Source organism: Muntiacus reevesi, chromosome 11, assembly GCF_963930625.1.
Source record: "Muntiacus reevesi chromosome 11, mMunRee1.1, whole genome shotgun sequence".
Lineage (NCBI taxonomy): Eukaryota > Metazoa > Chordata > Mammalia > Artiodactyla > Cervidae > Muntiacus > Muntiacus reevesi.
Genome location: NC_089259.1, coordinates 72,859,813 through 72,885,858, shown reverse-complemented (window position 1 = coordinate 72,885,858; position 26,046 = coordinate 72,859,813). Strand labels below are relative to the sequence as shown.

Genomic DNA, 26,046 nt, shown 5'->3' with positions numbered 1-26,046 from the left:
TTTGCTATAAACACATTTATCACAGCATTGTTTATAACAGTGAAAAAAACTAGAAACATGACTATCCAATAGGAAAATAAACTGTCCTATCCATAAAATGGAATAATATCCAATTTTAAGAACTAGGTTACAGAAAAATATTTCATGTTTTGGAGAATGTTCCTAAGTAGTAAGTGCAAAATATTTCTAGTAGCATTATTATATAACACTTAAAAAAATAGTTCATACATGGGTTTTTTTTTTTTAAGCATCTGTCAAAGTATTAACAGTGGTAATCTCTGAGTGATCTGTTCATGGGAGGTTTTAATTTTTTACAAAAATATTTTAAGAATTAGAAAAAATAATTTTGGTTTAGCTAGTTATTAATTCAGTAAAAAGTGTCATTAAATCCTTATGCAGCAAGACAAGGCAAATCGCTAGCAATCTGCTGGCCCCTCTGTTAGTGGAACCAGGATGTGGTTCATACATGAAGAACCCAAGCAGGGATCAAATGGAAGGTTAAAAACAAGTCACTTCTTTGCAATGGGTCCTTCCACTTTTGAAAATAGGGATGTTACAAATTTTGGGAATGAGAAGCAATACATTAATCTAAAAATAAAAATACAAAGCATCTATGGTAAAGACAACATAAAACACCAAAGTTTAGGGTGTTTCCTTTTGGGTCACTCAACTCTTTGGCATGACTGAGGTACACAGCCATCTCTCTGTGGCTTTGAATAGCATCAGGCTATGGTGACTGCGTATTGTCCTAAAATAATTATTACAGTACATGTGGAGTACTTTATGCCAAGCACTGGGCTAAAAAAAGCACTCAGTGAATGCTTACAGTACCTGAGGCAATAATTACTTATCTGAATGTTTTAGGTAAAAAATAGATTAAAAAAGGTTAAATAACTTCCTCAAGGTCATAGCTAGTTAGCAGAGGGGCTTAGATCTTAACTTGCTCTGCCTGACTCCAAAGAAAAGGTTTTCTAATATAAAACAAGAAAATGTGATATCTTTGTATCATAGTCCATGGTCCAAGGGATTTTCACTATTACTATTTTTAATACCTCACCTGTACTTTTTCGGTTCCTCCGAGAAGTTAAACATAGAATTACCATCGTGTCCAGGTGTTAGTCACTCAGTCATGCCCAACTCTGTGACCTCATGGACTGTAGGTCACCCAGCTTCTCTCTCCATGGGGTTCTCCAGGCAAGAATACTGGAGTGGGTAGCCATATGACCCAACAATTCATCTCCTAGTTATATACTTAAGAGGACTGAAAACAGATATTCAAACAAAAACCTGAATATTCATCATAGTATACCCTAAGAGCCAAAAAAGTGGAAAGAACCCAAATGTTTATCAACAGATGAATAAACAAAATGAAGTACATCCATAAAACAGACCATCACTCAGTCATTAAAGGACAAATGCTACCGACAGAGGTTACAATATAGCAGAATCTTGAAAACATCATGCTTAGTGAAAGCAGCCAGAAACAAAAAGCCACACATGATGATTCCATACACATGAGGGGCCCAGAATTAAAAAATGCAGAGACAGAAAGCAGATCAAAGTGGATTATGAGGGGTAGGTGGAATGCGAGGGGCTGCTTAGTGGAAGCTGTGCTTCTTCAGGGGGCGACAGAAATGGTCTGAAATTAGAGATTGGTGACCACTGCACAACAGTGTAAATGGGTCGGAAGCAAACAGTGGTACACCTTCAAATGGTTAAAATGGTGAGTTTTATGTTATGTGAATCCTACCTGAGTAAAAATATGCATCTTTCAGGTACTGAAGACACTAACCGCAGGTCTTGCAAAGCGCAGCCATGTGGGCTGTTACAGAGCATCGTAGCTGAGGAGCGCTGCAGGGTGTGGGGATGAGGGAAACCAAGGCAGCAACCCTGCCGGCTCCCACAAGTCACCGAGTCACAGCACACTCGCCAAAAGCCCCGGTGTGGTTCGCACCCTGGGAGGAGGGGCCGCCATATCCTACCAGATTGGTTTTCCTATTTCTGACTACTTAACTATTCGGTAAACTTCTCAGGGGTCCCACAAGAATGGGGTGACTTGGTGTTTCATGAAGTCACTTAAACTTTTTCATCAAAAAGGGGTTATGCTAATATGTTGAAGTCTGCGAAAAGGCAGAAACCTGTGCCTCTGGGAGGGACGCCGCCAGTATCCACCTTGTTTTACTCTTCAGGACTGTGAGTCTCCTGGAAGGAAACCTGATAAAAATATACCCTCAGTGACCAGGGGAGGACAGCGAGTGTCTTCTGGTGACCGTCCCCACAAAGACATCCATAAAATTGGTCTATTGGGGGAGGGGGCGGTGCGGGAGACACAAACAAAACACATATCTGCAAGTAGAGAAAACTAAGTCTGATTTTCAAGTTTGATGATCCAAGGAACCTCTTCCACTTCTGTCTGGTGGGAAAGTCTATGACTCATGTCAATGTATGGCAAAAACCACTACAATATTATAAATTAATTAGCCTCCAATTAAAATAAATTAATTTAAAAAAATAGAGAACCAAGCAGAAAGTCTTTTAAAGTCTGGACTTGTACACACACCCTTTTAGCACCTAATCCATTTGTGTGTAAAGACACTACTAAACATCTTTAACCACTGGTGCTGAGACTGGCAGATCAGTAGCAACACAAAACACCCACTTAAACTCTATAAACACTAAAATGAATTCTAAGTGGATTCAAAAATTGGATAAAAGCAATGAAACCAAAAAGACAGCTCCAGACAAAATTCCAGTTCAAGATGACAGACTCCGATACCTGTCCACTTTTCCTCCCTTCCAAAGTCACACTGAAACAAGAGGGCCCACAGAACACAAGAGAAACATCTCCTTTCAAAGATGTCCAAGAAACAATCAATAAAGACCAAGACCCGGGGAGGAACAACGTACAAACACAATTATCCGTCAGAATAATCTAGAGTATTCCTCAAACTTCAATCATTTCCATTTTGGCACCACAAGTTTTGCTATATCCCAGTGCTACCTACCCTGTTATTTAACACTTCAACTCACTTTACTATGATTTAGCTAAATAAATGTATTTTAAAAGAAACTTTACATCACTACAATAATTGCAAAATGAGTGTCACACTGTCATCAGTAGCTGGTAACTATGAAAATGAACACCCTTTATGAAATTCTAACACTGCTGCTGACAGAAAGATGGGGGCCGGCCTCTTGTTCTCTAGGTGACAGCAGGAAGCTGGCTGCTAATAGTAAGGCAGTTCAGACTAGCACCTGACTGAGACTTTCTCTCTGTTACAATCAAAAGGAGAAAGAACTGACAAGGGAATTATTATCTCACGTTTGTCTCAATGGCCCTTGGTGTGGAGCCCACATCCTGTGTAAAACCATCCCCATATAAATGGCACACACGCCTGCCTTGCCGTGACAGGTGGGCGGCCCTTCCACAAAACCCCACCCCCAGGCACACTCACATTTTCTCACACACACCCATTCATCTGGTGTTTTTCTCCCCAGCAGGAGAAACGGCTTGGCCCCCAAAATAAAATTCAAGAAATGCTCTCTGAAAAAGTGGTGAGGTATTTGGGAGGACGCTGAGAGTCTGAGGGCTGAGAAGGACTTGAAAAGAGCGCGGGTGTCTTCAGACTCCCCCAGGAGGTGCCAGCCTGGGGAACACAGATCAGTGGGAGGGGATGGGTGCCAAGAGGAAGGGCAGCCTTACTCAGACTGAGAGTTACACAGAGCTGAGCCCCCCAGCCCGCCAGCAGTCGGGGATTTCCTCCTGCTCCCCACCTCTGCACCCCAGCTGGAAGGCAGCCTCGTCCCAAGCTCTGCACACCTGAACAGGGCCTGCAGGCAGCCCTGCTGCAGAGGTATGGGCCTCCTGGGGACCAAGACCAACCCACAAATAAAGAGGAAGTCCACACCAGCTACTTAGGAATCCAGGCTCTCACTATGCTCACGAACGGCCAAGTGAGCACCTGGAAAGTTCACCCTGTGTCCTCTGCACCAAAACATTTACTGTAGGATGTAGGCCAGAGGGGAGAAAAACAGAAGACTTCCAAGAAGAAAATGATGCAAGGGTCAAGAAGCAGCAGTAGCTGAGGGTGAAATTAAGTAGTGAAGAAACATCAAAAGAAATTAAGAGACTCCCTGAAGTAGCACAGGTTTTATGATCCAGGGCTCTATTTTCTTCTACGACTCCAGTCATAGTTAATAAATTTAACAAAGAGTTAAATTTCCTTGTTGCAGGGTCCATAAGCCTGGAAGTACTAACTTGCATCATCAACCTTTAAAAACCAACTAATACTGTACTCTTTCCACTGTTTCATGCTACATTCAAGGGACTAAGGTGACATACGCATTGGAAAATGTCTGAGAACAGTGGCAATGTAACATAAAAATCTTATGAAAAATATCCAGGAAAGGGAATCATGATTTACATAAGCAGTGCAGGGGGTCGCAAAGAGTTGGACATGACTGAGCAACTGAACAACAATAAAATAACAATAATTTTCACTTATAATTTAAATGAGTGTTAAAATTTAAGCAATGTACAGTATGTGACGATAGGTAATAATACTGTACTGTATACTTGAAACTGGCTAGTAGATCTTGAATGTTTCCACACACACAAAAAAGATGACTGTGAGGTGGATATGTTAATTACCTTGACCGCAGTAATCAGCTCACCATGTATGCATATGACAAAACATCACACACAACATAAACATATAAAATTTTTGTCAATTATATCTCAATAAAGCTAGAAAAAATAAACTGAACAATATAATTTTGGGTTTAAAATTTTTAATTAAAAATTTTAATTTTTAAATTAAAATTTTAATGCTTAAAAGCAGTCCCACACAGCACCAGTGTGTTCCACAAAGCACACTTCAAAAATGTAGGAGTCAATTATTATTTATGATGTTCTTTGTCAGGTTGTACTTATTAAAATTCCATAGAAATGCATTTTTAAAGTAGCTTGATTTAAGGTAGGTTCCGCCTTCATGACTTAAACTGATACTGCCATAAGCTGAGAATGGAAAAAGGTGGAAAAGGCAGATAATGTGCTAAGTCACTTTAGTCGTGTCTGACTCTTTGCAGCCCTATGGACTGTGGCCCGCCAGGCTCCTCTGTTCCATGGGATTCTCCAGGCAGAATACTGGAGAGGGCTGCCATGCCCTCCTCCAGGGGATCTTCCCGACCCAGAGACTGAACTCATGTCTCTGGGTCTCCTGCACTGCAGGCTGATTCTTTACTGCTGAGCCACTGGGGAAGCCCAAGGTAGATAATGTGCTTAGTCGCTCAGTCGTGTCTGACTCTTTGCACCCCAAGGACTGTAGCCCACCAGACTTGGTCCATGGGGATTCTCCAGGCAAGAATACTGGAGTGGGCTGCCATTCCCTAGTTAGGGTTTTTTGGGGTTTTTTTGTAGGAGCTAATATACTATGGCTGTTTTTATTTGCATAGTGTTCTTTTTACTTTCTCTTTATTAATCAAGTTATTAATCAAAAAAGAGAAGGGAAAAAGAACACTATGCAAATAAAAACAACCGTAGTATACTAGTTCCTACAAGAAAAAAAAATCCTAATTAGGACACAAAACATCTCTAGTGAAAGCAGAACTGGATTTTGGTTCTGCTCAGGAAGAAAGAGAGACACTCTTGAACTGAAAGCCAACAAAAGGAACATGGTGGACCCAAGAGAAAGGAGCTGCAGCAGACACAAGGGGAGGAATGAAAAGTAACCTGCCAGGACCGAGTGAGTTTTCAGTGGCCAGGAAATAAGTCCCACTGCTGAGCAGAACTGCTGTATTCGTCACAATCCTATGAACAGGGTCAAGTGGTCAAGAGAGAGAAATGTAAATAAACTTGAGTCTGAGCAGTAGTAGTGTGCATTAGTTCACGACACACAACATGAAGCCAGACTGGATTCCAATTCTAGCCCTGTTCCTCACCAGCTATGATCCTGGGCAAGTTACTTAAATACCTGCACCTCACTTTCCTCATCTGCAAACTGCGGGGAGTAACTCAGAATAGTACTTCATGGGGTTGTTCTGAGAACTAACCAGCTGTTCAGATGGAGTCTAGTAATGTCACGTAAGTGTTACACAGTAAAATTTACAGTGTGATATAAATAAAACTGCTAAGAACGCATACTTCATTAGTTGTTGATTGAAAAATTACAGAGATACACAGAACTCTCATTTAAATGATGATTCTTTTTCCCAGGTGTTTTTCCTAAGGCTTAGAAGTTATATTACCATTGCTCCTAGTCAGAGACTAAATTCACATCAATTTAGTCTCTAACGTGGCATGACATAGTGAAAAAAAATGCTGGCTTTGGAGGCAAGCAAACCTGAGCTCAAGTCCTAGCTCTTCCACATAATTTGGACAAATTACACTCTGAGACTCAACATACTCATTTGCAGAAAAAACAGAGTAACAATACCTAGAGCTACTGTGAAAATTAAAAGTGATAACTTAAGTAAACCAATCTCTTCTCCCTTAAAATTGCTGGTAAAGTTATAGGTACTATTCCGTGGGCCTAGAATTTGGCAGTATCAAAAGTTAAAATACGCTTTATTTAGTCTTCTTTTATTTCTAGGAATATTTGAAAATGAAGATGCTCTCAGCATTACTATAATGGAAAAAAAAAAAAAAAAAAACGGAGGGAAGCACCAACCTAACTGTGAGAGTAGTACTAAGAAGATGCTTATGACAAAGGAGAAAACAGCGGAACACACACAGTCACGACGACTGCATTTTAAGAGTGTTGCATGAAATAAAAGCAAGTTAGAAAATAGTATTCAAGTGTGATAAACTTATTTTTAATTATTAATTTGGATATTCATTTTTGCAATGGAAAAAGTATAAACACCAAGATGTTAATAAATGGTGTTTTTATTTCTTCTCACTACTTTTCCATATTTCAGAATTTTCTTTGGTGAACATGTATTCATTGTACAATAACAAAATCAGTTCATTTAAAACAAGAACATAAATGATAGAGGGGAAAAGATTAAGAAAATTAACTGAAACGCTAACTGTGGTTTTTCTCTATCTTGCAAGCTTTCTATAATGTGGTTAATCTTACTTTAGATTGAAAAGAAAAACATTGTTTTTAAAAGCACCCTCACTCAGGTTTGCCCTTTCCTACTTAATATGTCTTTCCTTCTCAATCAAAATTCTTGAATAAAGAGCATTATATTTCTCAAGAGTTTCAAAAAATACACTCCCTCAAAACTTAAGAAATCTGGGAAGCAGCTTATCCCCAAGAATCATGCATTAAAAGCAACTGGTTCAGGGGTTTGGGCAAACCAGGCCTGCTGAGTTAATCCCTTACTGCAACAAGGAATAAAATCAGAACACAAACACACAAAGTCACTTCTAAAGAGGCCAGCCAAGTGATCCTTGGTCCCTGAAAACAGAAACCTAACTAAAACAAGATGGCAAAATTGCAGGTTCCACTGAGGTACCGAAACATTAATATAAGAGTAGCTGAATACCAAAGGGAGACTCAACAACAAAATGCAGATTTTACAAAGAAACAACACCAAGAGAGTCCTCTCAGTCAGATCATGAGTTTAAAGAGCAGGAGGGTGAGAGTTCTCTGCTGTGGAGAGAGGATGTCATGAGGATGACGAGTGGAGTGAACCACCCCACTGTGCATACACATCCACGCCCTCGCATCAAGCAGAGCAAAGGGTGAGCTGAATACATGAGCCCTGATAGGAGGTGGGGGGTACAGCGGGTTTCTGGAAAGCAGAAGGAGGAGAAGCCATGTTGATCAATGAGATAAAAAATGCACAACCAGGACAAAGAATCAGCAATTCCAGCAAAGCAGAGGTGGACCACAAGCCAGAGGCGTCATCTTTGATTCAGTCCAACAGTGCCCTCAAGCAAGCCAAACAGGCCTTAGAAGGAAGAAACTGTAGATGGACCTAAGTTTCAAGAAGCTAACGAAAAGTCACCAAATGAAGACCACCAGCCTAACAGTACATCCCCCAGGTCAGGGGAGCAACCCGCATGAGTGCCTCCCCAGACACCGTAAGAACCCACAGTACAGAAGCAGCTTAAACCACTGGCCAGGCTCAGAGAGAAGCATAAGAACAGTCTGAGCTTCTCACCATTCCTTCTTCCTCCCACTCTGCCCCATCTAGAAATCAGGAAGGAGAAACTGGAAATTTCAGGGTTGGATGGGACACAAAAGGTCAGAAGCCAGTTACATTACTTTCTCTGACAAGTGGTTACCAGCTACAAATCTCAACTGAGAGAAAGAGGGAGAAAAAGTCTTAAATTCGAATCAAGGCTGAATGAACTGAACTAGGTACTTTCAACCTCTAAAGAGGGAGAAAATCTTAACTGGGATAAAGAGGGAGAAAAAGTCTTACCTTTGAATGAAGGCTGAATACACTGAACTGGGTACTTTCAATCTCTAAACTGAGCTTACATTTTGTGACTTCTGTTCCCTAAGGTTACTGCCACCTGAATGCACCTTTTGTCTTTCACTTACTACTGAATCCCGAGCTCCTAGTAGAAGAGCCGTTGAATCAATAACTTAAAGAGTGAATAAAAAGTCATAAGGCCTGAAGCCTTTTCATAAAGGCAAAAAGCTTTCCAAGATAAGTATATTTTAAAGAGATGGTGACCCCCTTCTGATGTCTATGTCAGAAGCTTCTCTATCTCCTTTATACTTTAATAAAACTTTATTACCCACACACACACACACACAAAAAGAGATGGTGAGAGACAAAAACATTTACTTTGATCACCTCCCACAAGTTATGTATTCAACACATTGAGTACATACCTGAAGAAAGAATATATCAGAACATGGTATGGTCCTTCCTGGGAGCACCACCACAGTCACAGCGGGAAACTATGGAAGTGTCCGTGTCAGTGCGATGCTGGGGACAGTGCTCGGCTTATGAGGCAATATCCTAAAGCTGAAATGAGGGTGGGGTTTGTAGACCCTGAATGACCCACTGATCCTTACGGCTCACCCATCTCTAGAGTGAGAAGAATGTCCCTACCACAGGCTGGCACCACTGTACCTTGGATTCATCAGCTGCATTTGACTTGGTCTTCCTAATTAAGGTTTTGGATCAAGAAGAGTTTCACTCAAAGGAAACTTCCAGCTCAGCTGAGATTTCTCATTCTGATAAATGTATACTACTGGTTCCCAACTCAGGGCTATGTGAGTTTTAGTTAGCATGATATCTTTGGGTACTGACAACCATCCGAATCTCCAAAGGGCTGACTCCAGCTCTGTCTTCCTGAGACTCGCTCAGCTGTCCATCCCAACAATCCACTCTATTTCTACTCTCTACTTCTAGCTCACAGGCTTCCCTAGTGGCTCGGGATAAAGAATCCACCTGACAGTGCAAGAGACCCAGGTTCCATCCCTGGTTGGGAAGATGCCCTGGAAAAGGAAATGGCAACCCACTCCAGTATTCTTGCCTGAAAAATCCCCATGGACAGTGGAGCCTGGTGGGCTATAGTCCCTGGGGTCACAAAGAGTCAGAAATGGCTTAGTGACTAAGCAACAACCACCTCTAGTTCACTCCTTACTTCGACATAAATAGGTTTCGGCCTTAATGATCCACTGAAACTGCTCATCTTAAAGTGACAATAACTTAGAGCCAAATTCAGGAGCCCCTGAGGATGTGAAAGAAACTAAGCAGATGTGGTCAGAAGATGAGGAGAGAGTCAAAGAACAAGGAATTTTAGAAAGGTACAGACTACCAGGTATAAAATAAATAAGATAAAGATACAAGGAGGTAATGTACAGCACAGGGAATATGGCCAATATTTTATAATAACTTTGAATGGAAGGCCATCTATAAAAATTGCGAATCACTATGCTATACACCTGACACTAATATAAGATTGTAAATCAATGACACTTCTATTTAAAAAAAAAAAAAAAGTGTAGGAAAAAGTGTTCATCAAGGCCAGTGTGAGAGAACATTCCCTTAAGACAAGGAGTGAGAGGCCCGTATGTGGACAAGGAGGTCTCCAGTCACTCACTCTCGGCGGCATGTGGGGGAGGGAAGCAGGTGCCGTGAACGCCAGGCCACAGCCGGTGACCATCAAAAAAACCCCAGCTGATTAACTGCAGAGCTTAAGAGTGAAGGGAAGTGAGAAAGGGAAAAGAGTGGAGACATCTTTCAAGAAGCCTGGTAGGGAAGAAGAAACAAAGTCATTAGCAGTTGGGTAGGTACAGAACACAGTCAATGGATGGAATGGCTATGCTTCTGTATTTATAAGACTCCACACAAGTCTCCAGTTAAAAATACTTCACCCCCCCAAAAAAAAAAAAATACTTCACCCCAAGACAATACTTTCAGGGATCATTTCCATAGGTTGTTCCTAGAGAAGTCTCTCTCTGTGTGACACAGGGAACTCAAACCGGGGCTCTGAGACAGCCTAGGGGGATGGGATGTGGTGGCAGGCGGGAGGGAGGCTCAGGAGGGAGGGGACACATGTCTACCCATGGCTGATTCACGGTGATGTACGGCAGAAACTAACACAACACTGTAAACCAACCATCCTTTAATTAAAAATAAATAAAAAAGAAAAAGAAATACTTCACCCTATTTATTTACTACGCAAAACTCTAGCAGTTTACACATGATAAATGTTTTCATCTTCACAACCACCTGAAAAAAATAGGTAATAACATCTCCTTTCCACAGAATAGGGATCTGAAATATCCTGGGGGTCTCTGCAGAGCCCAAAGGAGAAAGCACCAGCTTTAACTCATGCCGGAAGAGAGGAGGAAGTGTCACTAGAAAAGGCTGTAGAGAATGACTTCTCCAGTGGTCCAGTGTTTAAGACTCTAAGCTCCCAATGATGGAGCCGCGGGTTCAATCCCACGTCAGGGAACGAGATCCCACATGCTGCAACTAAGACCCAATGCAGCCAAATAAATAATAAAAATAAGTTTTAAAAGAATGAGTTAAGAATAGACAAAGGGTGGGCCTCAATTAGAAGAATTCTTTTAGACTGGGGTAAACAAAGGAACTAAGTTCACATGCCTGACAAACCCTTATTCATCCCCCCAAAATCAGCTTGAACATCACCTACATTAAGACATCTCCTCTAACACCTGCAGAATGGATACAAACAAGTTAGCGAGAAGCTGTGCCCAGGTATGGCCACGGGTGCCAACACCCATGGCCCTTATATCTGGGATAGAGGAAGTGTGGGAACAGTCTTGATGATGAGACAATGGAATCCAAGAAATGGAACCAAGCAGTCGTGCTGAGGACTCAGCTAACACGGGACACCACACATAAGGATGAGGCTGGGGTTTTGCCAGGAGAGACAGCAGGACAGGGGTCCCAGGTCACCAAGGGTCTCGACGGGAACGCAACTCAGGGAATCAACCGTGGTCTCCAGACTGGAAGTAGAAGATGCCAGAAATGGCCTGTAAACTGGAGTCAAGGAGATCAGAAGTCTGGCCATCAGAGTCACCGTGAGAGAGTATGAAGCTGCAGGAGTTTGTTTACAAAGAAAGCAGGCAAATCAAACTAGGTCAGGTGAAGATGGTTTTCTCCTAAAAAAAACACCCATGTCTACCTACTCTTGTCTCCTCTCTCCACCGCGCCTTCAACACTGGACTGGAACTGTCTTCAGTTCTGTCCTCAGCCTTCCTGCTCTACTTCCTGCTCCCGGTGTCACCATTCACATCTAGGGCACAACCCCCACGTAATGGCCCGTGTCCGGCCAACTCTCTCTCTGCAGATGGCCCTTGCATTATCTCCAACTGGACTTCCCAGGCCCTTAGACACTGAATGTCTTCCCCCAACTAAGCCCCTCCATTTCTACACGCCCTGCCTCAGTGAACAGGAACATGTATAGCCAGTCACCTTCAACTCCTTTCTCTCTCCCAATCTCATGAGCTTTACTGACACAGCCTACCTGCCTACACATTTTTAGAATCCTTCTTCTCCCATTCCCATTGTTCCCACCTTCACCGAGGCCATCAGCCTCTCCCGCTGGACTCTGGGCCCCTCCTGCTGGCCACCCTGTTGCCTTGACCTAAATCTGTCCCTTAGAATCTTCCCCTGGTTTTAAAAATTCAGATCTCTGATGGCCACAATGGCTCTTCTGAATGTGACTCTCTGGGGATGGGACCAGGAATCTGAAAGCTCCGTGGCTGCTCTCGCACCCAGGACACAGGCAGCATATGGAAAACACTGCTTGCATCCCCAACAGGAGGCTTCCATCTTGCCGCCCACAGCAGCGTGAAGCCTCCCCAACCAGAGCTTCAGAGCTTCACCTTCTCCTGCTTCCTGAACTCGGCTCTACCATCCACTCCTGTCTGTGTTCCTGAGGAGGGGCAGCTGGCCACATCGCCTCTTCGGGTTCCATCCCCAGCCCTCGCCTCCCTGGCCTCTGAATGACGTCACTGCACACACCTCTGTGCAGGAAGTGCTCCCCTCAGCCATGATCAGCAATCATCACCTCATCACCTCCAGCCTCTCTGCCGGGCCCTGCCCAGGCTCCGGCCCCCAGAGATGCCCTCTCCCCACTCGCAGGCCCGACCAGCTCGCGCTCAAGCCGCAAGTCAGCTGAAGCGTCTCCCCACGATGGAAGTCTTAACAGCAACTCTCTCCTCCCGAGCCCACCCCCTGCCCGAAACCCTCAGCATCCAGTACAGATGTTGTCTCATTCCTTTTTGTCACCTTTTCTCCCACTAGACACTGAATTCCTTGAGGGTGGGATCTCCACTTGGAATACATTAGACACGCAGTGAGTGCTGCTTGAATCCACGGTCAGTGAGTACACTGTGAAGTCATGGGAACGCTTACTAATAAATGTAAGAAATCATACATCTATTACTCAACGTGTAGTCGTCTCGAAGCAAGGATCTAAAAGAGGCATGAACATGAGTGCTACGCACGTTTATCCAGTCCTAATTACCCGACAGCAGTACAGTTTCAAAGACATGGTTGCAAATGCCTTTTGCTTGATTCATGGCCCTGGCAGCACCAGCTTTCTTCAACACCTGGAAAACGCCCTGCTCTGCCTGCTTGAGAGTCTCTGTGCTTGTGCATCCCCTTCTGCAAGATGCACACTGTTCAAGAAAAACTCACCTGTTGGCTCCTTCACACCATTTCGGTCACCTTCCCGAACGTCTTCTCTGACCACGACAGCTAAAGCAGCATCCTTCGCATTCTTCTGGCGTCCTGCTAAAGTCCTCTGTAACTGCAGCCTATGTCACTACCCTTGAATTTTCCTCATGACACTTACCACGATGTGAAATCACATAGTAACATACTTATTGGATGCTGGTCTGCTTCATCCTGTGTACCACTTTATCCTCTGTACACAAACAGTATGTGGCTTATGTAGGTAGTCAATAGACACTTGCAGAATAAATAAATAAATGAGAGAGAGGAAAGCAAGTGTAATGTGAAAACACCATCATCTACTAGTCACAGAGGTGGGAAATATGCAGGTGGTAGGAAAGAGCCAGGATTTTTCCCTTAAAAAACATCCCTTGGGGCAGTGTTAGGCAAACATTCATCCTCAGGACACTTAGGATCAGAACTCTCATTTACCAAAGGGCACACGACTTATCTAAAGGAAATCACTTCCCTTTCAGTGGGGAGCCTTGCAAAGAAAAACCAGAGCAAGGAAAATTTCCCTGCCCAAACTTGTGAAAAGACCAGTCCAGAAAAAAATGGTGCCTAAACAACACTGTAAGCTCTGCAAACACTGGGACCAAGACTCGTGCAATGTCACGTCCCCAGAACCGAGCAAGAGTTGTCAATCCCCAGAAACCAACCCATAAGATTTGCTCAAAATGTTTGTTAAAGGAACATATAAGACATGGACTTCTGAGGAATGGCCATTCCACCCATTTTTAAGGTTCACCCATTTATTTCGGAAACAAGGCAAGACAGCTAAGAAGAAGCCTCGAGCCTAGGCCTCTCCCTGAGCTGCAGTTTGGCTCCTAGAAATCAATAGTTATCAACCATGTGCCACAAGTAATCATGTCTTACCTTCCCCAGAGTCACCTTATATCTAATTTGAATACACTTTGGCAACATAATAGCTAAAAGAGCATAGTAACCAGTAACAGATTTTGCCTGCTATTTTAATTTTTTAATGTTTTTTGATTAGCAAAGAAGGATAGCTCAAAATGACTTAAGAAAATAAACAAAACTAAGAATTCTACTATTGATTTGTGGTGCTGGAGAAGACTCTTGAGAATCCCTTGGACTGCAAGGAGATCAAATCAGTCAATCCTAAAAGAAATCAACCCTGAATATTCATTGGAAGGACTGATGCTGAAGCTGAAGCTCCAATACTTTGGCCACCTGATGCAAAGAGCCGACTCATTGGAAAAGACCCTGATGCTGGGAAAGATTGAGGGCAGGAGGAGAAGGGGACGACAGAAGATGAGATGGTTGGATGGCATGAATGGACATGAATCTGGGCAAACTCCGTGAGACAGTGAAGGACAGGGAGGCCTGGGGTGCTGCAGTCCACTGGGTCCCAGAGTCAGACACGACTGACTGAACAATAACTGCTAATTTCCTATTCAGCAGTGTATGGCTCATAGTAGGATCCCAAGAAAAACACACCACCTTCTCAACTATCAGTTTCAACAGTCATGATGTTCTTTATCCAAAGGGTACTCTGAGGGAGATTAACTACCTAGTAGCTGTTACGGTACTCTGTTCAAGCCAGTGCTTGAAAAATGCTATAAATCAAATCATGAAACAAGGGAAATCATAAATACTAAGCCCACTTCAAAACCTGAGAAGCTGAGAAGTGAGCCTGTATAATTATGCCTGTCACCCTGATACTAACTTACTTCCAGACTAACATATCAACTTACTGACCAGGTATCTTAATACATTTTTTGTTACCAGAACATTTATTGACCAGAGATACATTAATATTCACTTATGTAACAAAACTGCTGCCCACAGGTGTTAATTTCTGCAAAAATCCCCTGGTCAATAATGTGATCTGTGTTCTTAAAAAGATTCCTAACTTTCACAACAGATCATGAACATTTGGAAATGTCAACTGCCTCTGTACTCGGTAAGATTAACTTCACACGTTTGGAGATAAGGAAGCATGAACAGTGACAAGCAATTGCAAAAACTGTATCTATTCAAACAGTTCGCTGTTGCCCTGTCAATGCCTAACCTCAATGCTGTTCACTTGACATACAGTTCACCTTACCAAGAGTCAATTAGGCCATTTCAGCGAGAAAAAGAAAGCTGTTTAAAAGGCTCTATATATTTCTCTACCCTCTATCTGTTGACACCCCACCGCTGATACGCCACTAAAATATAACAAACATTCAGCAGCAACGGCCCTGCTTGTGCCAAACTCCTTCCAAACTTCCTTTCACTTTCAAGTACTTTCAATCAGTTTTTGTTTGTCTAAATACTCCTAAAGGAGGCTGAGGGGGAGAAAAAAAAATCGAAGTAAAACTAAGGGGTCAGATTCTGAAGCCGAGGTTTGAAATTTGCATCTGAGGGAAGGCAGTTTGGATCCCTCGGTAGCCTAAAATGAATGGAGCAAGGTGAGTGGGAAGGGAGCAGGCTTCCAGCATCGCCTCCACCCGGACAGCCTCTGGTTTCTCCGCTGAGGGCAAGAAGCCGGGCCAGAACACCAGGGCAACCCAGCCCGAGCCCTAACTGCCCAGCCCACTCGGCGGCAGCCCCGGGAGCACCTGAGCATCGAACCTGGGGCTCACAGATGGCGGGGGGCGGGGGGAGCTGGAGGCGGGACTCAGTCCTCACTGGCCCCTCCAGGCTGAGACGGGGGCGGTGACCGCTGGCCCCCACGGGGCAGGAACTACCAAGGTTCTGGCAACTGGGATGGAAGATCTGCCCCCTCACCACTCACACAAAACCTCTTGCAAGCCCCCAGAGTCCCTGCCGCCCCCAGTCTCCTCAAGGAGGTACCCAAGGGTGCCGTCTAGGGGACATAACTAGGATGGCGGCGGCCGGTACTCACAAAGCCCACTGGAGCCGGTGCTGGTGAACATGGTCCCGGCGCCGGACCCAGAGCCCCCGCGGGGGACAGGGGGAGGGGAAGCGGAGACTGAGGCGGGGGGGCCTGTGGAGAAAACCCTGCGACCGCGCAGGCGCACTCCGGCCGGGGCGACGAATCCGGCAACTCGACTCCACACCAGAGGCCGCCAGAGAACAACGCATGCGCGGCTCGTCCGGTTTCCCCCCCCCCCCCCCCAGCCCGGCTCCCCCCCCACCCCTCTCTACTTCCTGCCGTGAAAGGGAAGTGCGTCCGAAGCGAAAGGGGTCCGCCTCTCCGGATTTTTCCGACGGCCGCGGAAGCCTTGGGAAAGGAGTGGGGATGGCGTGTGGGAGAAGTGGGTGTAGCTTTTGGGAGACCGCACTAGTACTTTAGCGCCGCCCCTCACCCCGTGGAGTCACCAAAGCAACATATGCCTCAGGCATGCTGGCGCGGGGGACATTTCCTCTCGACCTCTAACACCTCTCCCCGGCTGACGGGACGCCAGGCGCTTTGCGCGCGTGCTCAGTCCTTTCTGGGCCGTTGCGGAGCCGGCTCCCCGGCTGACTGTCGACCCGACCGCCTCGAGTTCCGGTGTCCGGCCGAGTGCTGAAGAGACAGCTTCTCCGATGGAAGGGTACCCGGAGCTGGAAGGCCGTCCTTGTCGCGGGGAACAGGGCGGTCCAGCTGTCCCCTCCCCCTTTTCCCGTGTTTGTCCCTCGCGAAATCCCCACAAAAAGCTCCGAGTGCCGTGGCCTCTGGACGCTTCCCCGCCGCGGTGGCCCGTGTCGTGTCACCAGGCGCGGTGAGTCTGTGGCTGAGCGAACCGGCTCTCCAGACTTCTGTCATGGAATCCTTAAACGGACCCTTGCCATTTTAATTTTTTTTTTTCTCTTGCCAAATTTTTACTCCTTAGTAAAGCAAATTTACTTTTCTTTTAAAGGGAGGTTGAGCATCAGCCCTGGGTGTTCATTGGAAGGACTGATGCTGAAGCTGAAACTCCAATACGTTGGCCACCTCATGCTGAAGAGTTGACTCATTGGAAAAGACCCTGATGCTGGGAGGGATTGGAGGCAGAAGGAGAAGAGGACGACAGAGGATGAGATGGCTGGATGGCATCACCGACTCGATGGACATGAGTTTGAGTAAACTCCGGGAGTTTGTGATAGACAGGGAGGCCTGGCCTGCTGCGAATCATGGGGTTGCAAAGAGTCGGACACGACAGAGGGACTGAACTGAACTGAGCTCGAAAACTTTAGTATTATGTGGTCGTTACCATCCCTGGTAGCTCGGCTGGTAAAGAATCCGCCTGCAAAGTGGCAGACCCGGGTTGGATTCCTGGGTTGGGAAGATCCCCTGGAGGAAGGCATGGGAACTCAAGTTTTCTTGCCTGTTGGATTCCATGGACAGAGGATCCTGGCGGGCTACAGTTCATGGGCTCGCAAGGAGTCGGACATGACTGAGTGATCAAGCATGCACACAGATCTTAAAGAACACATATGGGGAGGCGTTGGACACCTGATGCGAAGAACCTACTCATTGGAGAAGACCCTGACTCTGGGAAAGATGGAAGGCAGGAGGAGAAGGGGAGGACAGAGGATGAGTTGTTTGGATGGCATCACAGACTTAATGGACATGTTTTTATTGAGTCACTCAGTCCAGTCTGTCTTTCTGACCCCATGGACTGCTGCAGGCCAGGGTTCCCTGTCCTTCACTATTTCTCCCAGAGTTTACTCAAACTCATGTCCATGAAAAGGAAGGATACACCCGTCTGAATGCAGAGTTCCAAAGAATAGCAAGGAGAGATAAGAAAGCCTTTGTAAGTAACAATGGACATGAGTTTGAGCAAACTCCAGGAGATGGTGAAGGACAGGGAAGCCTGGCATGCTGCACTCCATTGGGTTGCAAAGAATCAGACACGACTTAGTGACTGAACAACAAGGGAACTACATTATTTATTTTAGTTATTTCCAACAGCCTATTTAGGTGAAGAGTTTCAGTACAGTGAAACAATTCTGGCAAAAGCAACAAAGTGTAACAGAACATTTGAGATTTCTTTTGACAGAATTAGAACATCTTTAAATTTGATCAATCAAAAAATTTTAAGTATTTCAGATTATTACCATCGCTTTAGTTTCTGATCTGAAGTCACTCAGTTGTGTCCGACTCTTTGCGACCCCACGGACTGTAGCCCCCCAGGCTCTTCTGTCCGTGGAATTCTCCAGTCAAGAATACTGGAATGGGTAGACATTTCCTTCTCAAGGGGCTCTTCCCAACCCAGGGTTCGAACCCACATCTGCATTGCAGACAGATTCTTTACTGTCTGAACCACTGGTGCTGTGCCTCTTTTAATTTGGGTCTCCCAAAAGCAGACTCTGAGGCAAAGTTTCAACTTCAGTTTCAAGTTTGTCTGGCAGTAGTCCTAAAAAAGACCACTGTTTTTTGAAAAAGAGATTGGGAAGGAAAGGATGGAAGCCAACAGAGGCGAATCATCAAATGAATCAGCACTATAGGCAGCTGAGCCAGTGCCCTAGAATCCTGCCTTCAGACGGGGAGGGAGCTGGGGTATTTATCCACGGTCACTCAGGGGTATCCCCCCGCTCTGCAGCGGTGCAGTTCCCCAGCGCTTCCACCCCCTATGTGAGCGGGCAGAGGCTCTGGTGGCAGAGCAAGGGCTGCAGTTGGGAAGGGTGACCTTAGGTGGTTAAAGCTCAGGGTGGGGTGCTAACACGACGGTACCATCCCGCCTCTGGCTTTCCTGTTTGTGCAGCACAATGGTAAGAAGGCTGTGCTGAGAAAGTTAGATATGGAAATCAGAGAGTGGGTTTGTTTTTTTAACAGAAACGATGGATTGATTTGCATCCCCCACCCCCAGTCTTCCGCCAGTACCCACTTTAGAAGTCCACCACATCATTACTCTAGAGTTTTTTTTTTTCTTTTTCCCTTTCTTCCTCTCTCTTTTTCTCTCTCCCTCCCTCCCTCCCTTCTTTCCTTTCTTCCTCTCTTCTCTGTTTTCTATCACATAGCAAAGGCTATAGTTTCCAGAGTCTGAGTCCTAGAGATGGATCGTACGCCCTAACACGTGGTGGGGTGTCAGAACGGGAAATCAGTTTTCTGTCAGACTTATCACTACCACTCAATGTATAGGGAAGTATTTTAAAGCAACTCATATGGAGCCTGATTGTGAGACAGTCAAATGTCCTCATCTTCACTCTGACCATCTGCTCTTTCTTGGAGGCCAAGCGAAGGTTCCTTGTCTTTCCCATGTCACCTACAAACATGATCTGGTCTGCTGGTACCACATGTGCACGTTCTCAACTTCCATTAGTTATTTTTCTACTGTACATTCATTTTTCTATACCTCCTGTGTGGCATCACTTCTGATCTTCTGATTTCTCTTCTATTTACAGGGGAATGGTAGTGTTGTGGCTGTTTAGTCGCTCAGTCATGTAGGACTCTTGGGACCCTATGGACTGTAGCCCACCAGGCTCCTCTATCCATGGGATTCTCCAGGCAAGAATACTGGGGTGGGTTGCCATTTCTCCAGGGGATCTTCCCAACCCAGAAATCAAACCCTTGTCTCCTGCACTGCAGGTGGATTATTTAACCACAGAACCACGAGGGAAGCTCTCCTCCTAGTGTACTCATGTCCAAACACTGACAGATCAAAATATATTTTAATTTCTATACATTTCTTTCTTTTGTTTCATTGCATAAAAGTAATGGCGTTATATGGTTATTAAAATTATGCATAGCATATTTTCCTGAGTTTCATTTAGGGTATTAAAGACAGCATTACAGAATATTTGTTATAAAAGGGAGAGTTGGATCTCCTAGAAATGAGAGCCATTAGGCTATGTTGTATATGCCATGCATACATTTGACAGACTGTAATTGGGTGGGCTTCCCGGGTGGTACTAGTGGTAAAGAACCCACCTGCCAATGCAGGAGACATAAGAGACGTGGGTTTGATCCCTGGGCCAGGAAGATCCCCTGAAGTAGGAAATGGCAACCCACTCCAATATTCTTTCCTGGAGAATCCCATGGAAGGAGGAGCCTGGCAGGCTACAGTCTGCCAGGTCACAAGGAGTTGGACACAACTGAAGTGACTTAGCATGTACAGTTGGGTTCTGGATGGCCTAATGTGAATAAAGACCATGTAGTCTTAGGGCATCTCCAAAAGTATCTATCAGATGTAAAAGATGTTTTCCTGTGGCATATATTTAGGTATATCACATATTTGGAGATATAGAAGCTCTTTATTACCTTAATATGCCATCCATATTCCATAACACTAACTGTTGGCTAGAATATTTGTAAGTTATATTGTTCACAAATATGATTATTCTGTCCCTTATCCATTTTTCTCCTCTGAAGGTAATTTTGATCAAATGGATGGGGTCTTGCTCATAGTACAAGAGCAGTATTAAAAGTAGAATGGATACCTAACCTCCCACTGCAAGGTTGTCAACACCACACCTTCATTTCCTAGCCTGTCCGTGTTGTTTAAACAAACTGAATACTCATTCAAAGAGGCTATCAGATGTAGTGCTGTTAGTTCATGTTCTCCCGAAAGCCAACCTTGAGACAATTTCGGTGCAAATCCCACCCCTCCATTTGAGAGGTGACTCCAGGAAGCGTGGTGAGGACCTAGGGAAGTGAGATAGGGAAGAGGGTAGTGAATAATGAGTGGGTTACAGCTGTGAGCACTTGGAAGTGAGTCCTGTTAGAGAGCTTCTAAGAGTCTGAGCAAAACCCATCTCACAACTATCTCACCAGCAGGCAAGGAAGCCGAGCTGTTTTTGTACCAACTCCCTTTCTCATTGGATGAGGGTTGCTCCTGAGGTTACAACACCCTCCACCCGCCCCTGTGCTTTCAGCCATGCTCCTGCATGCAAGAAGGCCCTCTTGTAGACAGACACAGGCGCTTTTACAGTTGTCCCCTGAAGCTCTAGGTGACTTTCAACATGGGCAAAGAGGCTATGGTTGGGACAGCATCAGCATCTGCCAAAAGTGGAAAGAAGGTATTGAGGCCAAATGACCAATTCCCCTTATCCTCTTACCGCAGGCCACAGGGCAGGACCTGTTTACTGGGCCAGCATTTTCCTCCCCTTGATGGAGATGGCTGAGGATTCATACCACATGACTCATCCTGGCCCATGATGTAGCTGTCCTGGATCCTTGTCAGGGTGCAGGCTGGATTTCAGGGCATCATCAAAACAGGACAGACATGCCAAACTTCATAATCTCATCCTCTGCCCAGGATATGTCCTCTTAGGAATCTGCCCAGTTGCCTCCTGTCCATTTGGACAAGGCTAACGACCAAGATCTACATCCCCCAGGGTTGTATCAACAGAAGTGGGAGCTTGTCACTAACTGGCTTACTCAGAGATATGAGGATCATTATTGGCTCAGATGTTTAATTTTGCTGTGCATCTCATGGCCAGGTCATGCTGACCAGTGATAGCATGTTGATTTGATACGTTCAACATAACGTCCTGAAACAAGATATATTCTTTTAGGAACTTCCCTGGCAGTCCATTGTTTAAGACCCTGTGCTTCTACTGCAGAAGTTGAGAGGGCACAGGTTCAAGCCCTGGTCGGGGAACTAAGATTCTGCATGTTTCACAGTGCAGCCAGAACACATATTCATTTAATTTTGTAATTATTCTTTTCCCAAGTGGAGATAATCATAATGATTTTGTTCAGGAAACACCTTATCACTCTTATTTCCATTACTAGTAATATTGATTATTGTAAATCTATAGAAATGCCACGGAAATAGGCATACTTAGGAATATCATTACCTAGTAGCTCACCATACTCTTTGTAGCAATGTCACCTTAGTCCCAAAGGCAACAATGTGTCTGCTCTCGTATGTCATATGTCTGATGACAAGATTGTGAACCCAAAACTTCACTGGTAAGATATTTCTCCCCATGATGCTCACCAAATCTGCCATGAGTTAAGGCTGTTGTTTTCTTTCTTTCTTTTTTGTGGCCATGCCACACAGCATGTGAAACTTCCCTGACCAGGGATCGAACCCTTGCCTCCTGTAGTGGAAGCATGGAGTCTTAACCACTGGACCACCAGGGAAGTCCCAAGGCTGTTGTTTTCTGATCTGACCAGCAAGAAGGAGAAATAACCATTCTTTCACTCACCTGGCTTCATCACCTGTTCACCTGGCACCCACTGTTCCCACAGTCATGGCTCGCCTTGACCTCCCTCTGCATTTGAACCTGTGGTCCAGTCAGAAGGACCAGTTCTGATGCAAGGTAAGAGGAATTTGAGAGGTTCCAGTCCCCTGCTCTGTGAGGGTGGCTGGATTCCATCCCCTTGAGAATGGAATTCCTCTGTGAAAGTGAGTATGCACTCATGCATTCATCAGTGATTGCCTGTCTCCCCTACTCCACTGCAAGCAGGGCCTGTCCTTAATCTTTTTATCACCTTGGAACAGTGATTGACACAGTCGATCTCCAATATCCATATTTATTTAGTGAATGACGTGAATGGGCCATACTGGCTGCTCCCCCCAGCTCTAAGGGGTGGTCTTCAGCTTTTCCTGAGGTCAGTGCCTGTCTCCCGCCCCATGAGTAGTGCATGCCTTGTGCCCCCAGACTTCTCACCCTTATAGTTGTCCTTCGCTGACCCCATCTGTGATGGGGAATTTCATGTGTCAACTTGGCTAGCCCACAGCACCCAGACATGTGGTCAGATACATCTGCAGTTACCATGAAGGTATTTTTTAAGATGAGATTAACATTTAAATCGGTAGACATTGAGTAAAGCAGATTGCCCCTGCTCTGGATTGAATGTTTTCATCTCTTTGCCAAGTTCATATGTTGAAGCATTAATCCCCAATGTGATGGGGTTTGGATGTGGAGGTTCTGGGAGGTAATTAGGTCATAGGGGTAGAACTAGTGTCCCTGTAAGAAGAGGAGATCTCTCTCTGCCATGTGAGGATGAGGCCAGAAGGTGTCAGTTTGTAAGCCAAAAAAAGAGCCCTCACCCGAAGCCAAACTGGCCAGCACCTGGGTCTATGACCTCTTAGCCCCCAGAACTGTGAGAAATATGTCGTTTAAGTCACCCAGTCATGGCATTTTTGTTTTAGCAGCCTGTGTAGACTAAGACAATCCTCCATAGTGATTTGGTGCTCTTGCAAATAGTCCAAGGCCCTGTAAAAAAGACTGTCTTCCTCTAAAGAAGAGGAAATTCTGCTAGCAGATGTCTTCAGACTGGAACTGCAGCAGCAACACTTCCTGAATCTCCAGCCACAATCACATAAGCCAGTTCCTTATAATGAATCTCTCTCTTTGGCCAGAGAGAGAGATGATGATGATGATGATGATGATAGATAGATAGATAGATGAGAGAGAGAGAGAGTGGGAGAGAGAGAGATGATATATATCTACAGGGAGACAGAGAAATGTATAGATGCAGAGAGATATAGTTACACATCCTACTGGTTCCATTTGTCTGGAGAACCCTGATCAATACATCATCCCACCCACTTCCAAGGACCAGTGACCTTTCTGGGAATGCTGGGCCCACTGGCTGCCTTGCTGACAGACGGTCCCTGTCTGCTCGGCTCTCTGAGTAGAGTATGTATGTGCAGGCCGCACACTCCGTGATCGCTGGCAGCCCCCCGCCCCACGTGCTCTGACAGGCACACTCGTTGCCAGCTGCCCTGCTCCCCAGGTGTGTGCAGCCTGTCTAGATTTGCCCTAAGCCTTTCACAGACTCACTCAAACCTGGTTCTGTGACTTCAGACTTCTGTATTCGTGGGTTTTTTTTTTTTCTGTTTTGTAATTTTACATTCTGGGGCTTGGAAAGACTGTTCCTCCCAGGACTAGGGAACCCTAGAGATGGTGAACAACTTGCCTGGGAGCATGACTTTCACAGGCAAGTGAACCAGGCCAAAACCCCCATTCTCGGGCCCCTCCTGTGTGTAGCTCTCATGTATTGTGGTGCTGTGCTCAGTCATGTCCAACTCTTTGTGACCCCATGGACTGCAGCCTGCCACGCTCCTCTGTCCATGGGATTCTCCAGGCAAGAATACTGGAGTGGGTTGCCATGCCCTCCTCCAGGGGATCTTCTGAACCCAGGGATCGAACTCAGGTCTTCCACATTGCAGGCAGATTCTTTACTGTCTGAGCCACCAAGGAAGCCCATCTAGCTCTCATACCCCAAACCAATCTTCCCCTGCTCTAACTCCCCCCAGGGCCCAGCATCAGACTACTAGAGACCACCCCTATAGCCCAGAGCCCACCCAAATTATTCAAGCTATCCAATCCTAAACTTGCTCAAATTTGCCTACCCTTCTTGGCCCGTTCCTCCCTGTAGAAACCACAGGAAAGACTCTGGACCATTCTCTGTTCCCACTCCCTTTGCCTCCGGACTGGCCCTAGTTCTTCCCTCTATGTAGCGCAAGGTGCTTCCTCCCTGCGGGAATTGTAAGTTGTAAACTTTTCTTCAAAGGCAGGTGTCTCCATGGCTGCCACCATACCATACCTGATTAAAACAAAGCCCTGGCCTGTTTCAAGATAAGCCCACCTCCCTGCCTCCCTCCCCTCCCGGCCTCCACCCCCATCCCTCCCCAGGTATGGACAAAGGATTTCCAGAGTCACTGTAAGATAAAGCTCATGCTAGGAGAGTCTCGGAAAGTCTACTGGTAGAACTGCATCAATAAAGGCGTTTAACATTCTCCTTTATATTGTCTCAATGATAATAGGTAGCTTTAGAATTGGGGGTTGGTTAAAGTGTTAAAATGAGGTGGTGGTTCTGATTTGGCAAGTATTCATATCCATATGCCTGCTGGGGACTGCAGTATTTATTTATAAGGGAATTATTCAGCAATGCGTGTCCCACCAATGGTCAAAAAGATGAAAGATTAATGACCTGGGTTTTCTGAACTAACTGATAACAGTCTGTCCTTGTGTGCAGGCCAAGGAGGATTTTACCCTTGCAAACATGCCAGGTGGACAGCCTGGAACTCAGGTGGACCTTGCAGGAGGGAGCCCGACTCCAGGGGGAAATGAGTACCCACAGGACTGGTGGGGTCCTGACTGACCTTGATCGTGCCTGTGAGCGTGTGTGTGCTAAGTCGCTTCAGTTGTGTCGGACTCTGTGTGACCCTATGGACTGTAGCCCGCCAGGCTCCTCTATCCAAGGGATTCTCCAGGCAAGAATACTGGAGTGGGTTGCCATGCCCTCCTCCAGGGGATCTTCGCAACCCTTGCCTCTTACCTCTCCTGCACTGGCAGGCCCACTTGCACCACTTGGAAAACCCCATCTGGCCGAGAAGCCTTTAATAAACCGCGGCCTTTGTGCTCCTGTCGTTTTCCGGGTTAAAACATGCCCATTGCTGGTTACAGCCCTCATCTCTGGTACTGATGCCCCTAATTTATTCCCTTGTAGCTGCTCCATGTAACGTCCTCAAGCAGACCTGCTCCTCCAGCCACCAGCTGACCAGACATCTGTTCAATATCCTCCTGAGTCCTTAGTCATTTTTGAAGTGAATTTTTCAAACACCTTCAGCCTGCTCGTCCCCAGACTAAATATTTCTATAACCTTTCACCCTTTGATTATTTTTATTCCTTTTTTATTCCTCTCTAGTTTTCTATATTATTCTTACCCTATGGAGTTTAATTGGTACATGAGATTCTACATATAAAATAGAGGCATAAAACACCTGATATATCATGATCATGATATATTTGTGATGATAACTGACAAGGTCTAATCCCTTGCTCCAGACTTCCTAAAGGAAAAAAAGGACATTCTAACACAATCTGCCAATCAACCCAAGATAAGGAAAATAATAAGGAAATAACAATAAGGAAAAATGGATAATGAAAATAATCTATTTCTATTTTTAAGATAAAAGATATTAAAAAATTATTCTAAGCAAATTCACAGCAGAACAACTGCCCCCCACACACACAACCAGTAGTTTATATGAATTCCAGCTAACTATCCACCATGCCAAATATAAAAAGGTCAGAGCTTTTTATCAACAATGCTATTGAAAAGAAATGACTTGTATACTGTTA

General features: G+C 45.1%; 1 protein-coding gene and 1 long non-coding RNA gene across 2 annotated transcripts in view; one reads left to right on the top strand and one right to left on the bottom strand.

Moving 5' to 3' along the window:
* UBAC2 (UBA domain containing 2) overlaps positions 1–16,138 on the bottom strand; it is a 164,855-nt gene extending 148,717 nt beyond the window's left edge. The window contains exon 1 of the mRNA XM_065902222.1: positions 15,980–16,138. Coding sequence (XP_065758294.1) covers positions 15,980–16,010 — 31 coding nt within the window. The 5' untranslated portion in view covers positions 16,011–16,138. The remainder of the gene's footprint in view (positions 1–15,979) is intronic.
* Positions 16,139–16,285: 147 nt separating this feature from the next.
* On the top strand, positions 16,286–19,753 carry LOC136144419 (uncharacterized). Its single transcript, XR_010658542.1, has 2 exons — positions 16,286–16,799; positions 16,938–19,753. It is a non-coding gene; the product is annotated as an uncharacterized lncRNA (long non-coding RNA).
* The last annotated feature ends 6,293 nt before the right edge of the window (positions 19,754–26,046 follow it).